The sequence below is a fragment of the Phasianus colchicus genome, chromosome 1 (genome assembly GCF_987193195.1).
Source record: "Phasianus colchicus chromosome 1, bPhaCol1.hap1.1, whole genome shotgun sequence".
Classification (NCBI taxonomy): domain Eukaryota; kingdom Metazoa; phylum Chordata; class Aves; order Galliformes; family Phasianidae; genus Phasianus; species Phasianus colchicus.
The window spans coordinates 134,075,517-134,097,159 of NC_143436.1; the positions used below are offsets into that span (position 1 = coordinate 134,075,517).

The 21,643-nt window shown below is 40.7% G+C and overlaps 1 protein-coding gene across 6 annotated transcripts in view; it reads right to left on the bottom strand.

The window, feature by feature from the left end:
• Positions 1-21,643, bottom strand: part of AFF3 (ALF transcription elongation factor 3) — a 321,596-nt gene that overhangs the window by 99,651 nt on the left and 200,302 nt on the right. For all 6 annotated transcript variants that reach the window (XM_090127339.1, XM_090127334.1, XM_090127329.1 and 3 more), the window contains one exon: positions 20,617-20,668. In XM_090127339.1, coding sequence (XP_089983465.1) covers positions 20,617-20,668 — 52 coding nt within the window. The remainder of the gene's footprint in view (positions 1-20,616; positions 20,669-21,643) is intronic.

Sequence of the window (21,643 nt, forward strand, 5' to 3'; positions counted from 1 at the left end):
ACTGACTTCTGCTGCTGCTCACCTCCATCTCTGAAGCATTCTCAGAGTTGCAACTGCCCAGGACAAAGACTCCACTGAGAACGAGGGAGACAGATGGCCATTCCTTGTTCCAGGATATAAAACATCATGTCAGTTTCATTCAAGCCTCATCTCTTGAGGTGAGACTGAATTACTAAATACATTAGACTGTTTGATAACCTGTTCCAGCTTTACTGCTTCTTGCTAAGTTCTATCACTGTTGAATACAATTTCCTTCCATGTCATAGCTATCAACACTGGATCTCCTCCCTGTTCAGCTGCTCCTTGTGCCAGGATCCCTCGCTGCTATGACCTTCAGAAATGGTTAAGAGCCAGGGATCTTCTAATTTGCATTTAATTGATATTGCATGCTACACATTTTAAAGTCTTAAAGGTCTATTATGGCTTCATTAGTAACTTTATCAGTCAAAGTTGACAGCTCCTCATAGAACTAAATCAGCTTTGGTTGATAGGAACATTAATTTATTTCCTTGAAAGTAAAAAACTGAACTGCAGTAATTGTAATATTACCCCTCAGTTCCTTCAAGAAACCCTGTTTGGGCTCCCCAGAAACTTTCTTTGGGATAGGTGCCTTGTGAGCTCTCCAAATCCTTCAACTCTCCTGCTTCTCTTTAGGAACTCTACACTGTGTTCACTGTCTGCTGGGGTTCTCCTGCATTTCAAGGTGCATCACAAGTAGCTCTTCCTCAGACTAGCTGGTGCTCTTGATGGCTTGAGGCAGCTTGGAAGCTCTCAGATTTATGGATATTTCTATCTGGTTTGATTTAAAACAATGTATTCACTCTGGACACCGTCCAGATTCCCTGCTTTTTCTTGTACAAAAACATTTATTTAATCTAGTATTATTAACCACATTAATATTTCCAGCTAATAAGAGGCTATTGCTAGAATTTTTTCATTGCCATTGTTTTTTATATACTTTAAGAGTACCATTGTCTTTGAACTTTCCTTTGGTATCTTCCACTTTCTTTATTCAGTGTTTTATAATTCCTCTTTTAGATTGATTGCTATTTTCCCCTTTCATGTTACATGTATTTTATATTTTGTCTCTGTCATATAGACTGCTCTTTCAGTACTAATTTCTACATTTCTTTCACCACTGAACCTCAGCTAGCTTACAGAAAAGCTCTTTTTCAACTTGGATGTGGAAATCCATCCTTTTGCTTGCCTAATAAGCTCTATTAAAAAAAAATATTTCAAACTACGATGTATGCCCTTGTTTCTATTTTTTTCTACCTCATCAATTTCTGGTCAGTATGTTCTTCCACTGTGGGACACCAGCTCTTCCTTGTTGGGATGGTCCTTTATTGGTAAGGATTGGATAAAATAAAACCAAGTTCCAAGTTCCTAGGCAACCATGTCCTTCCTATCCAGTGACTGAATTACCTTTCTTTGAAACAGAGGTGAGTCTGTCTGGGGAAATGTCCTCAGTGCCAGAAAAGCACCACAAAGATCATGCATAATCCTTATTTCATTTTTAGTAATCAGCTACAATGGACAGTATCTTCAAAACTAAGTCTTTGGGAATGCATTCATGGGCATCTGCCTGTGCTTTGCATGCCATCCCTTCTGATGGCTAGAACTGGGGACACGGTGGCACGTGTATGATGGGTGGGCACTGAGAGGTCATCACTGAGCTGCCACAGAGGCACAGAGTGGTGGGACGGGAAAATATGGAAGCTCTGCCTCCTTCTCACCCCGGTGAACTCCAAGCGGCAGCAGCATACCCATGAAAGACAAACAGGACTCCCAAAGTTTTTAGTGTTTCCTTTCAAATACTTTTCCTAGACATTTCCTGGAAAGCCACTGTATTTTTCTCAGTCCCGTCTCCAATACTTATAGCTTCATTTAGTTTTAATATAGTTATAAATGGGCTGCAGCGGCCTGCTTCTTTTAATAACTAAGTAAATGAAACTCTGTCTGTAATAATAAATGAACCATCCATCTGGGAGGCCTCCAGTAAAAATTTCAACAGGTATTTATTGCTCCTTTATGTAAACAGTACTCTGGACAATACAAGTGATTATACTCTCTGTCAGCCCTGTCAGGAAGGAGACAGTATAGATTTGGACACGGTCCCACAGAGCGCACACTGAATTTACAGGTTTATTTGACTAGATGAAGACAAAATGATTAAAACAAGCAAACAAACAGACAAGAACCTGGTTGGCTACTGTGAAAGTGAGCAGGCCATTTCATTTAACGATAAGCTCCATGAGAAGAAAATATGGTAAATAGATGGGTCTGCGGTGCAGTGGGTTTCTCACAACATAAGATGCTTCACAGTCTCTCCCCGCTCCCTAAAAAATCCCAACACCATCAAAACCAAAGTGAAACACAGAAGTGGAAACAGTTCCACTGTAAGATCATCACTTTATGAGGACATCAAGGCATGTTGTGCCCTTGTAGGCTCCAGTGTTCCAGGACGAGTGGTGCCTCACTGCCACTCCCCATCCCCAGGGATCTTCCCTTTCTTTCATGAACACTGATGCTTATGAACCACTGGAAATGGCAATGGCATGACACATATGCCATAATGAAATTTTAATTAAAAAAACATCTCATTGCCAAAACCATCTTCATAGTGCTATTATACTCTGGTTCCTAATTACATACCATTACATTCCACTACTGTTGAAATAATGCAATGTCTGAATGTATTGTCAAATAACTAATTCTGTGTGTGATGTGAGGGAAAGAGAAAGAAAAATAAGGGGCAGAAAAACATTATAGCCCATGCACCGCCAAAGTGATGGAACCATTTGATACTGAGGAGTGGGCTGCAGAGGGCTAGTTAAATATGCAGAATATGAGGACCTGCTGTGATTTTTGTCAAGATTTCCAGCCTTCTAATTTCTTCTGGAACAGGCTGATCACTCTTCCATGAGTAGGTTTCTGAATGCCTTTCATTTGCAGCCAAGCAAGGCATAGGGAAAAAGCAGGTTTTCCCTTACAATAGCTAACTTATCAGGAGAGGGTATGTTGCTTTGTTATTCTCTTTTCACAGAATCACAGAATCGTTGGAATTGGAAGGGACCTCCAGGACTCACATTCTAATCACAAAATGCTGAGACAAGAGAAGGTAACCCCAGTGGGGCTGAACCCTCCATTTCCATAGCACTCCCACCCAAATCCAGTAGGAGTAGTGCCAGATTTAACATTGGCACTATGGGCTTTTGCCTGCACCATGCTTTTTTTTGCTTTCATCCCATTCCATCAACTCCTTCAGACACCATAACAGCAGAAACAACCTACTGAGGACAGCTCCTTCAGGGAGAGGAAGGGCTTTGTTCCCCGCATTTGGATCCTGCACATACACTGAAGAAATACACCACCTGCACTGCAATATATGTAACAAAGTAAAACATATTTTTTCTTTGAAAACACTTTTTGGACAAAATTATGAAGTTAGCTCTCAAATAGTAAACCACACTACATCTCCTTTCTAATGTCTCTTTTAAAATATACACCATAGAGCAGCTCTCATAACTCGCTCGACGCACGCTATCTGATGAGTTATAGGGCGGTCTTCCATGTGCAGAGTGTGTGTTTCCCTTCCACACACTGTTATGAATTTTCCATCCCTCATCATTCATACTGTGTCAGAATATCTATTACAAAATCCCGTTTGCAAGAAGGGCTTCTATTTCCCCCCCTTTATTTTATCACTGCTCTTAAATTTTCTTCTGGACACCAGTCTGGTATGCTGGCAATACCATGCTGGCATTTTCTGAGAAAAAGTTGCATTCAAAAATAATACACCAGGGCCAGAAAGTCACTTCAAAAGAAATGTCCTTTTCTAGCTAATAGAAATACTTGTAAAAACAAATGAGACACAACTGCATTCTGATTGCCAAATCCTCTGCCCAGCTGCTAACTACTGCAACCATCTTGTGAAACCTGGAAGTCTAAATGATGTCTGATAATGCTTTCTGCTGTCCTGAACCTTTGGAAACGTTGAGTCATCCTGAGAAAATGTCAGCAATCATCTTTCACAAATGCCTGAGTGTGGATGAGGCTCTAACTAAAGCCTGGTGTGAAGGATTTAGAACTGAGTGGAATTTTCTAACAAATAGCTCACCCATCAAGAACAGTTTGAGGACTGGCCAAGATGCTTGACAATTGCCAGGCGTGAGAAATACTTTTCCCTAAGTAACTAAAAAAAAAAGTTTCATTTCTATCTAAAATCATTCGTTCCAACATTTCTGAGATGTGATGCTTTTATTTTCTTTTTTTTCAAAACCAGAATTTCAAAGATATGCTTGTACCTAGGGCTGCAGTATCATCTCCCAAGCACCTTCTGGAGTGAGGTAAGTGAGGTAAGCTAAATAAGATAACTCGTACCAAATGTTTTTTGTTTTTTTTCCCCTTATTTTGCTGAAAAAAAATGACAACTTTTTTTTTTTTTTCTATGACCTATATATATATGATTCTATGATTCTATATGATTTTTTTTAACTGTATTGAACAGAACATGAATTACCTATGCTGATTCAGAAGTTAAATTAACTCTCTGGCAAAGTGCTGAGACTGGCCTTGGTTAGGGTTTGATCTGCATCCACAAAACATACTGCTGCTTTCACTTTTTTTCCCACGCATTAGCTGTTAATTGAAGCTTTCTGTGAAATATTTTTTCTGTCATCACCTGTCAGATTGCCATCCATAGGAGTAAACTTCTGTATCGTGGCAGTGTTGCAAAAGATATAAGCAAGAAATATGTTCTCATGTTACATGACTGAAATCCAAGAATTTGATGTACTTTTTTAGACAAAATTAGAATGGAATTAAGAACACTTGCTCAAATCTGCTGTATTATATGACTGGTTGGTTGGTTTGTTTTTATGCTTGAAATTGATGGCTGCCTAACACTAGAGTTCCCAGGATATTAATTCTACACAGACCTTTTAGGATGTACCTATGCCCTCCATATTTGAACAGAAACAATTTTAAGTATTATTTAATGATAAATTGAAACCAATTGAAACACTCGTTATTATTTTAGAAGAACTTCTGGATGTGGAAATAAAAATGCATTATGTTATGCCTTCCCATAGCAAGTATAAAGTGCTTAATATTGACAGCTGTGGATAATTATCTTTTTGATACTTAAAGAAAAATAAATGCTGCAAATAATAATGTGTTAACTTGGTATATGTGCAAATAATTTATATGCAAATACTGTATCTATATCATTCAATGTGTATTTAAAAAGCCAAATATGTAAGTGGTGATGCTTGACTTTTAAATAATTCAATTTAGTACTAATAACATTAATAGTCAAAAGTGGATCTCCAAAACTGAATATATTGAGTTAATTTCATCATCGGTGTCACCCTAGTAAAACCAATGGAGTTTCATTGGCAATTAATTTAGCCCATTATATTACCTTCAACTCAAACGATTTTTTACTGATAAGAGAAAGGACTTCAGCTGCACATGCTTTATCAGGCACTGAAATATTTTTACTGCACTGAAGATGGAAGAGATAGCTGATAAAAGTACTGAATAAAATAGGCACAAATTTAGGATACTAACAATAAAGGCCTTTTACATATATAAATAACTTTCCAGAAATTGTATAAACGTTTAGAGTATCTCCAACAGTCTTTATTAGTCTAAAGAAGTCATTCTGTATTTTTTCAGTGACATGACTATCCTCATACTAACAGCAGAAATGTTCTTTCTGTTCAAAAGATGCAACAAACAGCCCTCCTAAATATTTTTATAAATGGCCTATGTTCTTGAAGCTTAAATGCAATTTAAAGCAGTATTGTGGAACAATCAGGACTGAATGAAAGGTCTGTTGGGATTTTATTATTGATACTCTCTTCCACGCTTCCCTACAGTTGAACACTGAAGCATAAGGATTTACTCTCCTTATGACTAGAATCATTAACTAGTAAGAAATAGGACCCACCATATCAAGACTAGTATCAATTTGTTAGTGGTCTGTGCCCTATCATACTATTTGGTAATGAGAGACCTCTAGCTTGCTAAATTTCCCAACATCCTGTGAGGTCAAAAGTGAACAACTCACAACTATTCTCCTTCAGTGGGAAAGAAGAAATGGTGGCAAAGATATGTATATATCTTATATATATATCTTATATCTTATATATATAGTTTAGTTTTTTCAAAATCCCACTGTTCAATCAGATCCAGAATTGTGGAAGGCAACTCCGAGTCCTGGCAGAGATCCTATCTGTATGGCTTCAGACACTCCCAGGAACTGACCTGCCTCATGATGCTCTTCAGGCTCTACTTCATGTCTAGAGCCTATGCTAGGGTGTAATTTAAGTGAAAGAAGTTCTGACCAGAATTGTTATATTGATTAAATAAACTTTCATCAAGCTTAGGCTATTATCTCTTGATGTTCTTTCTTCACTACATATTTTTAGTAACTCCCAACAGTCTTTGGTTTGAGCTATAGGTGCTCCTCCAGTGAAATCCCAAAATGCTGTCAGAAGAGCCTTCTGAACATTTGATTTTTGTTGGTTTTATACCCATCCTGGTAAAAGTCATGACAGTTTGCTGCTAGTTATTTTCCTGAAATAATGAAAAATACATGTTGGCGTGTATACAAAGCTGTGGCAGATGCCTACAGTCCTGCCTGGAGAGGGGGAACTGCTTAGGCTGCTCTCTGGTGTTCAGTGCCCTATGGACTGTAAGATGGGGAGAGGGTCTGTAGGGTCTTTGAAGCATCCTTGCAGACAGTGATGCTGTGGTAGCTCACTGTATAGTTAATGAGTGGGAGCTATGTACTCTGAGCATTAAAGCAGCAGTTTCAAAGAGATTTTTGGGGGGAGAAAAAATGCATTATACTCACTGAAAAATAAATACATGCAGACCAAGATACTCAAGTGTACCTCTTCTTCAGAATGCTGATAAACGTCATAGGAAATCACAATAAAAAATTGCCCCTAAGGCTCATTTTCTTATTTTTAAGAGAATAATAATGATTAGTACTGCCAGTGTTTGTTGCAAGCTTTAAGAGCAGGAAGGTTCAAAATACCAGTGACACAAGGAGATTGTCAACTTGGGGATATCCTTGCTGGCCCAGCACCAAACATCCTGTGACATTTTCTGCCAAAAAAAATCACACAGCAGAGAGTGGACTTTCATCTGTGTGAGCTTCAGGCATATCTGAAATTATTTAAATGAACGTAGCCGCAAACTAATTTTATTCCACTGTTTTATAGGAGTTCCCATGCTCTGCTTAAGGCAAGATCAGGAGAGCCCTTGAAGTGCACTTCTGAGGCTGCTGAGAGCAGAAGGCTTTGCCAGGCCTTCTCTGCCTTTTGCTCTACGAGAGGCCACTGCTGGAGGATTTGCACCTCAGCATCCACCACACAGCACAGGGCCACCGCCACGAGGGTCTCATGGTGGGCCACCACCGTGAGCACCATCACCTTGGGTGCCACCACCAGGCCATGCAGCCCTAATTCATACCACAGGCACTTGGTCTCAACATAGCATATATACTGCGACATGACTGGAGTCCTAGAGGTAATTTCCTACACCTTATTACCACATAATAATGGCCTCTTAACAACCGAGCTAATCAAGAATTAATGAGGCACTAAAACATTTTAAGGAACAATGAAGGATTTAAAAATTTCTCTTATGTGTTTTATTTAAAAAGCAATTCATTTAACAGTTACTGCCCTTCGTTCAGAGTCATATAAAAAGTCTTGGTACTCATCAAACACATCAGCTGAAAGGTTTTATTCATTTATCAGTTATTTACTTAAGCAGGGCTGCACGTAACTGCAGAGACCAAGACATCCTAAGCCAGGCCTGGGCCCCTGTGCCTCCAAACCTCCCTCTCTCTGCACAGCTTTATGTGTATAAAGCTAGTTTGTTCTCCTGGCAGTGAAATGTGGAGCCAAAAATAGGACAGGGCCAGCCCAAATTAGCATGACTGCCGAAAGGGGACTTTGAATTATCTCTGGAAGACTCCAACTGTCTTTTTGTTTGTTTGTGACAAAGAGGGAGCTTGCACTTTCTGGGGGCATCCATCCTCCTTGGCGCTTGAAAAACTCAAGAGTGAATTTAAAGGGCAAAAAAAAAAACCCAACAAAACCAGAGATAACTTAAGCTAATAAAGAATTTTGTATCAATGCTGAATTCAATTCTGAATATATTTTATCTCTACCATCAGCCTGGAAGGGATAATCAAAATAAAAACACATTAAAATGTAGTTTATTTAAAAAAACTTTCTCCTCTACTGAAAGGATGGGGAATATAAACTGGTTTGCTGAAAAAAAATCCCCAAATAGATCATTCTGTGACAGATAACTGTTATGATTATTAATTCCTCCACTGACATTGAAATTAAACTGATTCCCAACATAATGGATGAATAAATAGCACACTGGAGTTTCTCAAATGCTTCTACATTTCCTATGCAATCAAAAAAAGAACTCTCTCATTAAATAATATGCTGACAGAAAAGGCAATTTGATTAAATAAACCTAACTGCCAATCATGCTGAAAGTTATAAAAGGAAAGCATTTGGTAGCTAACTCTAAAACTTTGTTTCATATTCATCTCTTTCCTCTTCTTTTCTTTCTTTTTTTTTTTTTTTTTCTTTATGATTCTTACCAGAGAAGTAACAGAAACCTATGTGATCCAGAGGAAGATTTGGGCATACCTGGGCACCTGACAGAGGAGTTAGAAGCTAGTCTTCATCCCCATCATCTACCATTAAGCAAGGATGGTATGAGGGAAAAATCAAGAGAAAAAGGCAGAGAGCAGCAGGCAAAGAAGCACATGCACTAATCCACAAACCTAAGCTGCTGTGGGTCTTTGTGTATCACTTGGTACATGTATGTTTCTATTTTGGGGGAGGGGAGACATGTTTTCTGGGGCAAAACTGGTCACTCTGAAGGAGAAGGGAGTGGTGAGGTGAGTGAGGGCCAGCAGAAGTGAAAAGTGAGGAGAGATGAATCTGCAGGTGATGAACTTGATAAATAGAGGGATGGGGTGGTAGGAGACAGGATGCAACAAGAAAGAGGAAACAGAAAAAGAAAAGCAGAAGGGTGGTGGCTGGTGTGGCAGATAATGATGGCAGACAATGAGGGAAAGAGAGATCCCAAATTGTCCTGTGTGAGGCCCTGAGGCACCTGAGCACACACAGAGACGTGGTCCTGCAGAGGTGCTCCCCAAGGCTTATAGAACTCCCCACCATCCTGTCCCCAGAACCCCCAGAGATGCATAAACAAATGCATGTTCTCTCATAGCAACAAACGAAGCCATGTATTGCCCAGCTGCATTCCAATAACGGTGGGGTTAATTTTTTGTGCTATTTAATTTCATCAGCTCTGTGGGGTGGGGAGAGGGGAAGAGCTGTCTAGCACGGTGTGATGTGTGGAAAGTCTCTGAACATCACAGTGTCTGGTGGCCAGAGATGGAAATGGGGCCTCGCAGCTCCCTCTCCTTAGATTTGGCAGGCAGCAGCTTCTTAGGACATCAAATACTTAATTAACTGAGCTGCAGGATTGTGGGATAAGACTCGTGCAGTTACTTCTCTGCTGGAAATCAAGAGTGTCAGCCTGGACCGCTCTGTTCTTGGTGAGTCTTTAAAGCTAATGCAACTCATGCTGAAGATGTTCTTTGAAAAGGACCAGAGATCTATTTGGATAAAACTCTGAGTGGGTGACAAGTGCACGCAAAGAAATAAGACGAGATTTTAATTTTTTCTCACGTATAAGAATGTAAGCAGTTTGAGCAAAAGGCACTTGCTTTTCAGCTAGGCACTGAAGCTTTTAGGTTCTTAAGACACAGAATGAGTTGATCTTCTCATAGAGAAATCATAGCTGTGCAACGTCACTGAGCCAAATGGGATCATGCTAAAGATGTACATGGCCACATCTGCTAGATAAAAATAAATCAGAATCATGTTAAAAGGAGGGTTGTTACTTTTTATGATCTTTCCATAATGCCTGTGGATGATGGTTGTCATCCACCAACTGCAGTCATAATGAAATATATGCATGTTGGGAAAACATCAGTATTTTAGGTCCTGCTACCAATCTAACAACCATCATCCAAATTTGCAACCACCTCCTCCTGTTTATACATTATATATATTCTAGTATTTGTTTAGCAATGTGTATTAGATGCAGTAACAAAACTCCTAAGATCCTTCAGCTGATCCTTTAGCTGATAAGTCTTTTGTGAACATTTCTCCAGCCTTTTCCCTTCTCTCCACTGTCCCCCATGAATCAGAGCTCAGTTCCTGACTCCCAACTGCTCCCCAGCAGTCACACGAGGCTGCTGTGGGTGCTGCAGGGCTGGAGAGGGCCACCAGCCAACCAGACTGCAATGAAACCTATGGGACAGCCTTAGGGAGAGGTTTCTTCCTCTTGAATGTGATGCCTGAAAATGCAAAGCTCTTCAGCAGTGGAAAAGAAGCTCCTCCAGAATGACTGTGCAGCCACCTCCAGCCCTGGTGCAGGAGAACTTGCTTACTGAGCTATGCAAGGTTTGCTGCACCTCGGGATGTGAAGGTCAGTGTGTTAGTGGCTGCTGTCAGAAGAAGCAGATGTGGGCATATGCAGGTTCTGTATTTGTTCCCCTTGGTCTCTATGCGAAGGCATTCTGTAATGGGCTGCATTTTCAACAGGCATAACTCATTCTGCTTTACTGACTGCTCACAGGAAAGCATGCAGCTGCTGGGGAAATGGTTTTTAACTGAATTGGAGATGAGCAATAAAGCTTAAACACGGCTCCAGTTACCCACAGGAACATTTGGTCTTTCAGACAATAGTGCTGAAGCAAGTCCTGCTGGAAAGCATCATGTTTGTCTGCAATTATTTGCAAGATCAAACCTTACTTTGTGACAGAGGCTTTTTTAACAGTTTCTGGCAAAAGACTTCATCCTTTCTTCCATGGAAGTCTACAGAAACCGCTGTTGCTGACAGTGACTGCAAATATTGAGCAGTTTGTGTCTCATATTACACTTACTGCAAACACTGTACTGATGGGGAAAGCATGTGGATTTTACATGAGCAGCCACATGAATTTTTGTCTTAATGCTGACAGTTAAAAAAAATACAAACCAGAGCAATGACAAATTGTTTTTGAGGTTATGTTCTGGGACATTCCTGGCCTCTGTCTGAACCACGTCAAGGCAGGTTGCATGTCTGCTCTGCATGTCTGCATCATCTGCCTCAGCTCCCTAGGAGACCTCTGGATGGAGCCCCCCCTTCCAAATCAGCCATTTAAAATGGCACAAAAATCAGCCATCAAACAAGGTAATCTGCTTGTACTTTGTATCATGCTATTAAATACTATTAAGAGATTATTTGTCATAATTTGTCCTCTTTGTTTTGGCAGTAGGAAAGCTCGTGGCGAGTTTATGGGATTTTCCCCTATAATTACACTAAATTCTAAGGCAAACGAATGAATGGTAAGTCCACATGCTCATCAGGTAACAGATCACTTCTGTTTTAATTTATTATACCCACACCTCTTGGAGAGTCTCTCTGAGGAAAAATGTAAAGAGATTCCTTCTCTCTACCTAAAACTGCTTACAGTTTATAATGTGAAAGAGGGAAACAGCAAAAAACGAATCCTGACAAAACAGCTTACAAAACTAATAAACATCAGCATGCAGAAATGTCAGCTGTAATTCTGCTATAAAAGGTCTGTGGGCCAATCAAGCCATGTTTTTTCCTCATAAAAACTCAGAAAAGCTCTTCTCTCTTTGTAAGTCTGCGATACAGTTGCCTTGATTTTGGAATGATCTGTAAGTAAAACCCTTTTGAATCCCAGAACAATACGCCTCATCCAAACCTTTGTCCCGATTCATCTCCAGCTTTGATAGCGTCAGTGCATCACTTTGCTTGCTTGTCAAATCTATCATCAATTCTAAATTGCCAATAAATGTATTCCACATCTCTCTGGGGAGATGTAGCTTGTCTGCATGCTAAACAAAGAGCAGGATGCACAAAGCCAAGATACACACAAAGACATAATGCCACAGGTGAAATGATAATGTGGAAATATTCTTACCCTGAGGAAGGCAGACTCCAGTTGTAGCTTAGCAAATCAAAGACCACAAAACTTGCTTGCAATAACATCCTAACAGATCCAAGGAGTTCTATTTTTCCACAGTTAAAAAATATCCACACTCTGGCATTAAATGCAAACCCAGAGACTAAGGCAGAAGAGCTTCAATAATTTGTTTAGTTAGGTACAAAAAATAAACTGTCATGAAGTTGTCAGTTTGCTATTACAAAGGCTTAAAAAAATTGTAGGTACAAATGGCTGAACAGTAGAACTTTTCCACAGAGGAAAATCCATCACCATTTCTGGTTTCAGTATCTTTTTGTGTTTTGCATGGAAGATAAAAAGTTGCCCACCAAGCTTGAAAAATTTCTTTCTTTTTTTTTTTTTTTTTTTTTTTGTGAGTTTGTTAGTCTCTGGAAGAAAAAAGCACTTCTTTACATACCCTTAATTTGATCTTCATAGTGGTAAAATAATTCAAAAGCAAAATGAGACAGCTTCCCATTCAAAGCCTTGCTTTCTCATAATTAAAAGTATATATGTGTCCCAACAAAGTAGAAAACTAAGGCACAGCAAATTCCAAAATCTTTCCATTCCTGGACGAGCTTTAGTTTTCAAATGTTAATAGGATGCCTGCATTAAAAAAAAAAATATATATAAAAAAAAAAAAAAAAAAAAGTAAAAAAAACTTGGCCCGCATTCAGGCTAAAGAGTCTGTGAAACAGACTTTTTCCATACTATGACCTCAGTCTTAGGATTTCTCTTTTGCAAAATGTTGGTTATTTGCCTTGGCAGGAGGCCAGGACCCTCTATCTCCCTTTCTCCCTGCCTGTCCCTCCTCCTCCGTCTCCCCACTTCTGCACCTCGCCTTGCACCGGCCGTGGGCTCAGACCAGCACCACGTCACCCCTCACCCTGCGACTGATGGCATAAAGCCCCACAAAATCAGGCTATGTGAGCGTTCCCGATGGCATTTCTCTCCTTTTGGACATGCTGTGTGGTGTTCCATTCCCCTCTCCCTGCCCTCGCACCAGCAGCAAAGCCTCCCTCCCAGGTGTGGGATTTCCAGAACAGCAACTGGGAGCTTTAACACAGCAAAACCAGCAATATGAACCGTGCAGCTACAACGTGCCCAACACCCTGCTCCAGTTTATCCTTTTACTTCAGGGAGAAAATACACAGCAAGTAGATGGTTTCTGATGGCATGTCTGATGAAATCAAGTTCCTCCCAGGTATTTGCATCTGATTTTCCTGGCAACCTTTCCTTAACCACCGTGCTTGGAGCGAAGGCCGCATTCAAAATTCCCAATTAGTCTCTTACAAATGACAAAGTCCAAGGAAAACAGTGCCTAAGAGAAAAATAATACGCGTTTGGTGCAACACGGGAAAACATTTCCTCAATCTTAACTATATTTTAGTGGGCTAAATTGGTCGGTTATATTCTAAGTGATGTAAATGAACACAAGTGTTAGGGAAACATTTGTCACTTGGTACAAAATTAGAAATAATGGCCAGCATTGTAGCAAGTTTACGAACTGGACAAAAGGTACTGAGTGCTTCTTATTTGAAGCAAGGGTATCTTGTGCCTTTGAGTCTGGGGGGGCATTAAAATGGGAGCTCTGTTGAGCACAGTATAGGTAGCGAGTGCAGGGGAACCAGAGGGCCTGGATTAAGGGGACTTAGTAAATAAAACTGTGCTGAGTCTTGCAGCAATAAGAGTGGTTATTTCTGGCTATTGGTTATATCTGTTAAAAGAAAAGACTAACATTAAAAAATAGGACAGTGAAAGCCCTATTTCTTCCTTTGGAAGTCAATAACAAACTTCCCCAGACCTCAGAGGTGCTGTTATTTAGACTTCACCTATCCCTGTCCCTACTGACATCTCAGATAAGGCCTTTCTTGTCTGACTGAGACACAATGGAAGCTAAATTTTATCCTAAAGTAACCATAGCTGCAATTATGGCTAGATTGGGCTTCCAAGCATTTTCTTTCTAAATCCAGCAAATAAAACCATCTTACTTTCTTTAAAAGATACTATTCTTTACGTTTATTTTAATACAATTTATGTGATTTTGAAGATTTTATCATCTTTGAGCGCCATGCATCTACATTTTTTATGTGGCCAAAAAATCACCCAAACCACCAATCCACTCTTCCTTGTTAACTTAGCTAAACCTCAAAGACAGATTCAGTCAAGACCCATGTGGGAAAATGTCTTCCAAGAAAATGTCTTTATAGGATTTGAAGAAAATAGATTTGTTGGTATCAACTTACAGTATTTTTCTTTGGACTGTCAGCAGCATCATATACCACAAATCCAAAGATTTATGCTAAGGGAAGGATAGGAACTGACAGTTCCTAACACATCAGTATTGTGACAGTACAGCCGGTTGATGCATCTCACAGCTGAAACCCTCTGTGTCTTGGTACAGAAAGTTACAGGGGAGTTGTATTTTTTAACAGTATTTAATACATAGAGAAATACCCTGTATTTATGCGTGTTTTGAAGGCAATGCTTCAGAGGAGAGAGTGGAAAAAAGAATTTTTTAATGGGAATTTGAGAGCTGAGGAGTGTGTTTTAAGATTGTAGCTGCTCCTGCTGGACTGGCTGAGCACTGGCAGCCTGGCAGTGTTAGGAGTTAGCTCCCCAAGTCCAGGTTCAAGTAAACAGGTGGGATGGTGTGATGAAGCCAGCCTTCTTCTTCTGCCAGCTACTTGGCTCATGGATAAACACCAGACTTTCACTTCTACAGTTTTCAAGACCTCAATCACTTCCAAGAACACTGATTTCATTCATTATGGTAAGGTGTTTCTTTTTTTTTTTTTTAAAGTATGGAGTACAAGATGTCTCAGAAATATCACAGACAGATATTAAAAACCATTGATGATACAATGTGTATCTGGTGCCTTCAGAAGCAAGACATCTTAAAAAATAATAGTTTTTTTCTTAATGACTATCACCCCTTGAAAGCTGTGTTTTTGGTAGAGGAGGCCCAGCTGTGGTTCACCACCAGGTTGATACTCTTACCATAGATTTACTGAAAGAGGAGACACCAAATCACTGATCAGTGCCTACTGCAGATGTCCTTGCTCTTGAAAATGCCCCAAACTTCCAGAGCTTTGGATTTCTGTTTGGAAAGTTGCCCTATTTCCTTATCTGGAAACGAAAAATGGATTATATTCCAGAAGGGTTTGGGTTATTTTTTTTTGGTGCCACCTTCCACCGTTTCATGGATTTCATTCTCTTCATTGTTCTTCATGCCCCTCAATTATTTTCTGATTCTACTGAGCCATTACAGTCCATGTGGCAAGCAAACAGAAGAATGTCTAAGATGTGATCACTGAAAGGATCTTTCCAGATTTGCCCCTTCCCCATTCACCATTCCTCCCTCAGGTGCTCTGAGATGAAAGCAAGATCCTAATTTAAGTTGGATGGTGACTGCTCCAAGAAACTGTGGCTGAAACTCTGGGGGAGGATGAGGCAGTGTTGATGGGGCAGGGGCTGCCAAAGCCTTCTAGATCTGTAGGTGTTTGGAAGGGCCCCCTGCACCCAGCCCCTCCATGTCACTGGCACTGCTCAAGACATTCACCACTTACTGCTTGAGTCTGTCTTTAAAAACTTAATCTACTCCTCATTTCCTTTATTGTTCTGGGTGAGTAATTCGTAGCCATTTTTTACAGAACATTGCATTTTTCAACACTTCGTACAAATATTAATGAGCTGGTCTTCATGGCAGCCTAATTATTATTTTAGATGGGGGAAAGCCAAGGCTAACTTTAAATAACTTGCACCAGGTGTTTTGGTGAAGTGAGGTGGGATTAGGATTCATCTTCCAACTCTGGTGCTCAGTGGATGCCTGAGAGACTTAAGGCTTTGGCTCATGATCAGACAGCAGCCAGATGTGGAAGGAAAAGCTCTTCAGGGGCTCAGCGCACAATGGTGCATTGGTAGCACTTAGGCTGATCGCCTGTATTTGAGAACGATACTCTGCTGCCTGGAAGTGGCTCGTAATTCCCCTGCCTCAGTTTTCCCATCTGCAAAATGGGAAATTAGCGGGAGTTTTTGGCTGTAATATCTGTGAGTCACTCTGTAGATTTAAGGAGTAAGACTCAAGGGAGGAAGAAAAGGCAAGAAACAAACAGGTGATGCTGATGCTGATTGAACAGCAAAGAGGTTGAACAGCTGATTGAACCAAAGAGGTTGTGGATGTCCCATCCCTGCAGGCGCTCAAGGCCAGGCTGGATGGAGCCCTGGGCAGCCTGAGTTGGTGGGGGGCAGCCCTGCCCATGGCAGGGGTTGGGGCTGGGTTGACTTTGAGGTCCCTTCCAACCCAAACTATTCTGTGATTTTATGATCCTATGCCGATACAGATGTGCGTTGCACCACAGAAGAAGAACAAGAGTGACATTGCTCCAATTACCTGTTTCCTATTTTCTTCCCCCGGGGGAATCAGGGTGATGAGAATAATGTTAGCAACTGGATGGGCAAGAGACTGTAGCACTAATCTCTGCAAATAGGCAGCTTGGAAACAGCTGAAGTTAGTATAGTTAATGAAGTTCCCCTGAGCAAACTATTCTCCAAGTGATGCTATAACTGGTGCCAACATCTATTTCTGCCTGGCAAAGGCAAACAAATGAACACACATACCAGGATGTCTGTGATTTTCAGAGTGTATTAGAAAGGACAAAACTTGCATAACTGCCATAAATTATAAAAGCCTCCCTCAATCTTGGTTAATTCTCTTGTAAAAAGGGAGGGGAAAAAACTGAAGCAGCTCGGCATGAAAACAATTGTGGGAGGGATAATAAAGAGACAGCAGCAAGGTATCTCATTGCTAGCACTGATATCATTAAGTGCACTAGAAATGTCGAGGTAAATGCATGGCAGTGAATCACAGTCAGGCATGATTAACCTTGGATAGTCTGAACTGGAGATCGTTTATAAGCACAAAGGTACTACGAACATTACAATAGACGGTACATCAAAAGTCATCCCAAGAGCAGGAGATTTTTTGGGGTGCTTTGTGTATATGTGCCATTTTTGGGTTGTTGTCACAGTTTGCATGTGGGAAAGTGGGTGATCTCAGACTTCCAGTGCAGTGGGGACTTTCTGTGGCACCACTGGACCCTCTGAAACACAGGAGCTTGTCGGAATAATTTTTCCTTGCATACAACTAAAAGTTTCAAGTGCAGTTTTCAAAGGTTTAGTGAAAAGATCCTCAAAAAACCAAAAAGAGCACTAGGTTTCCATTCCTTTCCTCTTTAACATCCTCCTTCATCCTACAAGTGGTAAGGCTGGGGTAGAGAGGAGTATTTTCATAAAAATTAGGTGCTTTTAACAACATTTGGTAAGTTTTCTAGCCACTGAAAACTAAAACTTCCATCACAAAGCCAAAAGAATGAAACACTGCTGGATATTTCTGAACAGTCCTAAAAGTTTAGAAACGTGCAGGGAAGCTGTAATCAGATGACCCATAGAGAGCTGTACATACTGAGTACAACAAAAAACCCTTCAAATCCAGAACTCTTATAGCTTTAAAAGCATTCCATTACACGGAACATGAATCAGCTGGAGAAGACTCAAGACAGCTTAACACCTTTGTATTGTTTGCACCTTTTATTGCCATCATGTAGTGCCAGTTCAGATGATTTCGTGTGCATGCTGATGCAATGAGGGCCATAGCAGCACTGTGCAAAAGGAGCAAATACTCTGCCCAGATTCTGCTCTTCCTCCATGGTTTTGCATAATTCTCACTCTCTTACATTAATCTCAGTTATCTCTAGCATTGTAATGGCTGTCCTTATTTATCTACCTAATTAGGATGTTGCATCAACTAATGTGAATCATCCAAACTATACTGATTTCATAATGTATAAAATTGTTATCAATGGAGAGGCAGGTCCCACCAGAGTCCATCCAGAGAGTTAATGCATACCTGAAAACAGCTACACATTATGCTCTTTAGAACGATGCATTTCCTGTACCCAAACCCATCTAAGCAGCATAGCACACATCTGTGCCCCAGATTTCAATGCCCTCAGAGGACACAAGCAGCACCTTCATCCCTTTTGCTCCAGAGCAACACCTGGTTTTGAGCCCCAGACCTCAGTGGGCCAGGTAGTAGGAATCCTTCAGGGGAGACCTGATGTAAATGCTCGGTTCACAAGCACCTCACCGCCTGATTCAGGAGGGCAATCAACCTGTCTTCTGAAGCTGCATAAATAATCTTTGGATGGTGGCAGTAAATCTACACCAAGGATGAATTAACTGCCACTGAGTCATATAAGCTTGGTTTGACTGTGTGGCTTGTAACATGCCTGAGGGAAATAAAAAAGACATTTGCAAGAAAGAAACATTAATTTGCTCCTCCCGATCTTTTCTGTTATTTTTATCTGGGCCAACATGCCTTGCTTTGTGTTTTTGCTTTTTTATTTTTGGTTGCTGTTTGTTTCATTTTCACATGGAAACAATGATTCATGGTGAAATGAATCCACAGAGCATTCCTTCTGGCTCCCTGCAGTTTCTCCCAGCCAGCCCTGAAGGTGCCACCTCTCATTGTGGCTCCTCCTCAGCATCCCTCCTCCAGCACCCAGGGCATGGCCGTGTGACAGAAAGACAGAGTCCTGCTGGTGTGGCCTCTGTGGGCATCTTGTGCACAGCTGTATGCACTGCGGTGGTAAAAGTCATTGCTGCTTCTTAGAATTGCCCAAAGAGCCAATATCTACTGTGAGGTGGTCTTGGCATTAGCAACAAGGCAAAGATAAGCATTCTAAGTACTCTGCATGCAGTAGACAAATGGATGGTTTCAGAAGGTCACACTAAATATGTCTTACTAGGCAGGAACTTCTCACACCTAAGCAGATTTTGAAGTCTGCTGTATTTAAATTGGCACTCTGTGTGGCACAGTGGACAGTCACAAGCCGAAACTGAGACAGATACTGGGCACATCTCTGAACCCTGCTCACTGGCACCACAGCTGCCCAGAGAAGCTGTGGTGCCCCATCCCTGGAGGCACTCAAGGCCAGGTTGGATGGGGCCCTGGGCAGCCTGAGCTGGTGGGGGCAGCCCTGCCCATGGCAGGGGTTGGGGCTGGGTGGGCTTTATGGTCCCTTCCAACCCAAACCATTCTGTGATTCTGTGATTCCATGCACCTCTCTCTATTCTGGGATGCTAGGGGGTTTCAAGTTGATAAAGGAGAAGAAAGGAAACTTAAGAACATTCCTCATAAATAAAATACCACCAGACTAGCAAAACCACTGTGGAGGATGGCTTATGGCTTACATATTGCTAAATATCAGCAAAATAAATGTGTTCATTTCTCCAAAATACCTCCAGATGGCATTAAAACCCTTCTTCTTTCGGTCTTTATTGCAATACTATTTTTAAAAATGATAATTATTGGAATCATTCTATTAACCATTCCCAGCAATCATACTATCAGAAGGCATAAGGCTGCTAATGCTTAATTCATTTAATAAGTTTGGCTAAATAACCTCACAGGCTGTAATTACATTCCACAACACAATCCACAGGACAAGCCATTTCTTACACCATGTCAAAGCTTTTTCTAGATTCATTTCCAGTAGGTTTTTAATGCGTATTTGCAGCAGAAATGAAAACATCCCACAATAAATCACTGTTATTGTACCTCCTTCTGTGACTACTTTTGACCATGTGACAAATGGTGACACCTTGTGAGATTTACATGATGTAACGCTCTGAATTTAAATAACAGGAATCAGGAAACATAAATTATGGACAAGATGCACTCTAAAATTCACATGACTGACTTGCAGGAACTTGGCTCTCACAAATGGGATTAAAAAGGTGAATGGTTTAGTGGAAATTCATACTGCTTCTGCATGGTAAATAATAGAGGAATTCACTTATCTAGCTCAGTTTGGAAGACCATTGTTATTTATATATATATTTTAGCTTGCAGCCCATCTGTTTTATAGACTGGTTTATGTTGGCAAAACAATTCTGTTCTTTGTATACTGGAGTTAAAAATGGTAAAAGCTTCTATTGTTGCACCAGAGTGAAGGTGAACACTGATATATTACAAGTGCCTGTTCCTATCTATTTCTCAACTTCTTTTGTTAATTCAAAAACATCAACAAAATCGTGAGAGACCAGAGATAACTGTAATTGGATTTCAAGTAATTCAGAGGTGAAGCTGCAGACTGCAGTCTTTTAAAATTACATCAGTACATCAAAGGCATATGTGACATGACGTTTTTTTGCAAGTGTGACAAACTCTGGTAGCATTAAGGTAATGCTGAAGTCAGGTTGTAAAGGGCAGCCTCTCACACCCACAGAAATCATTTCATATCTACTCAGCATGATAGGGAGCCGTTTCACTCGTGAGGATCTTTGACTCGCCAGCATGCAAAAGTTCTAGGAATAATTAATGTTTAGTCATTATCTAAAAAGCCTTTCTAAGAACAGCATCAGTGAAAGAGCTTTATCTTAATGAAAACAAATGGACAAATTCAATATTGCCCAACCAATCTGATAAAAAACATAGACGCTTTTTTCCAATCATAAAGGCAGAAGTGACTTACGATGTATGGGTTGCGCCTTTCTCTGGACTCTTTGGCTCTACATCACTTTTTCCTTTAAAAGAGAAGAAGAAAATGACATCAGAAATGGGTAAATATGGAAACTTGTTCAGATGCGACATGTCAAACAAAGATTTACTCATTGCTACTCATTTACACCAACTGCTCTCACCACAAGCACAGAATGCTGCTGTGGCAATCATAATGCCGGGGCACTGCTGGAGTATTTACAAGCTGGGAGTTCTCTCCTACTTGACTTTTCTCTCCACTGGCACATGTACTCTGGCAATATTAGGCAAAGAAACTTTAAAGGAGAGGCTGCTTAGAGGACAGAAAGATTCAAGCAACACAAGTTTTACTAGGGACAGGAGACCTTGGAGCCATGGAAAGATTTTCCCCAGGGCCCTACAGCTCTGCTATTGATAGTGCATTCCAGCCAACATGCACATGCTCCCATGCCCTGCTGTCCTTACATAGAACAGCATTAGAAGGTGCTGCAAAGGTGGTGATTAGAACGTGTCTACAAATGAGAGGTGCTATTTTGTGCAAGAAGGGGCTAACTTGGCCTACACACCCAACCTGAGGAGAAGTCAGATACTTGAATACTTGAGAAGTATTAGAGGCTCAAAGGCTCCCTCTTCTTTATGTTTCCTTATGAGTCACACAGCTTGTGATAATCACCTTCCTGGGTCCAGGAACACTGGCACCAGGAAAGCTGCTAGCTGATGGGATAATACTGTTCTGGTAGGTCAAGCCAAGACCTTTTCCCTCTTTCATCCCCCCTAAAAAGTAAGGTGGTTGTACTTTGCTACACTCATCAGTCTGAGAAACTGGAGGGATTTACACCCCAGTGTAAGATTTTTCTTTAGTTCTAACTTGGGTGAACAGGGTAGACTGATCCATTTCAATCACCTTGAACTTGAATTCTAGACCTCAGAACTGCAGCTGCTGTTTCCCTTGTGTATTGTCTATGTATAGGTTTATGTGTCCTAGCATGCAAAGAGGCGCAGAGGTTGCGTGTGACTGGCTT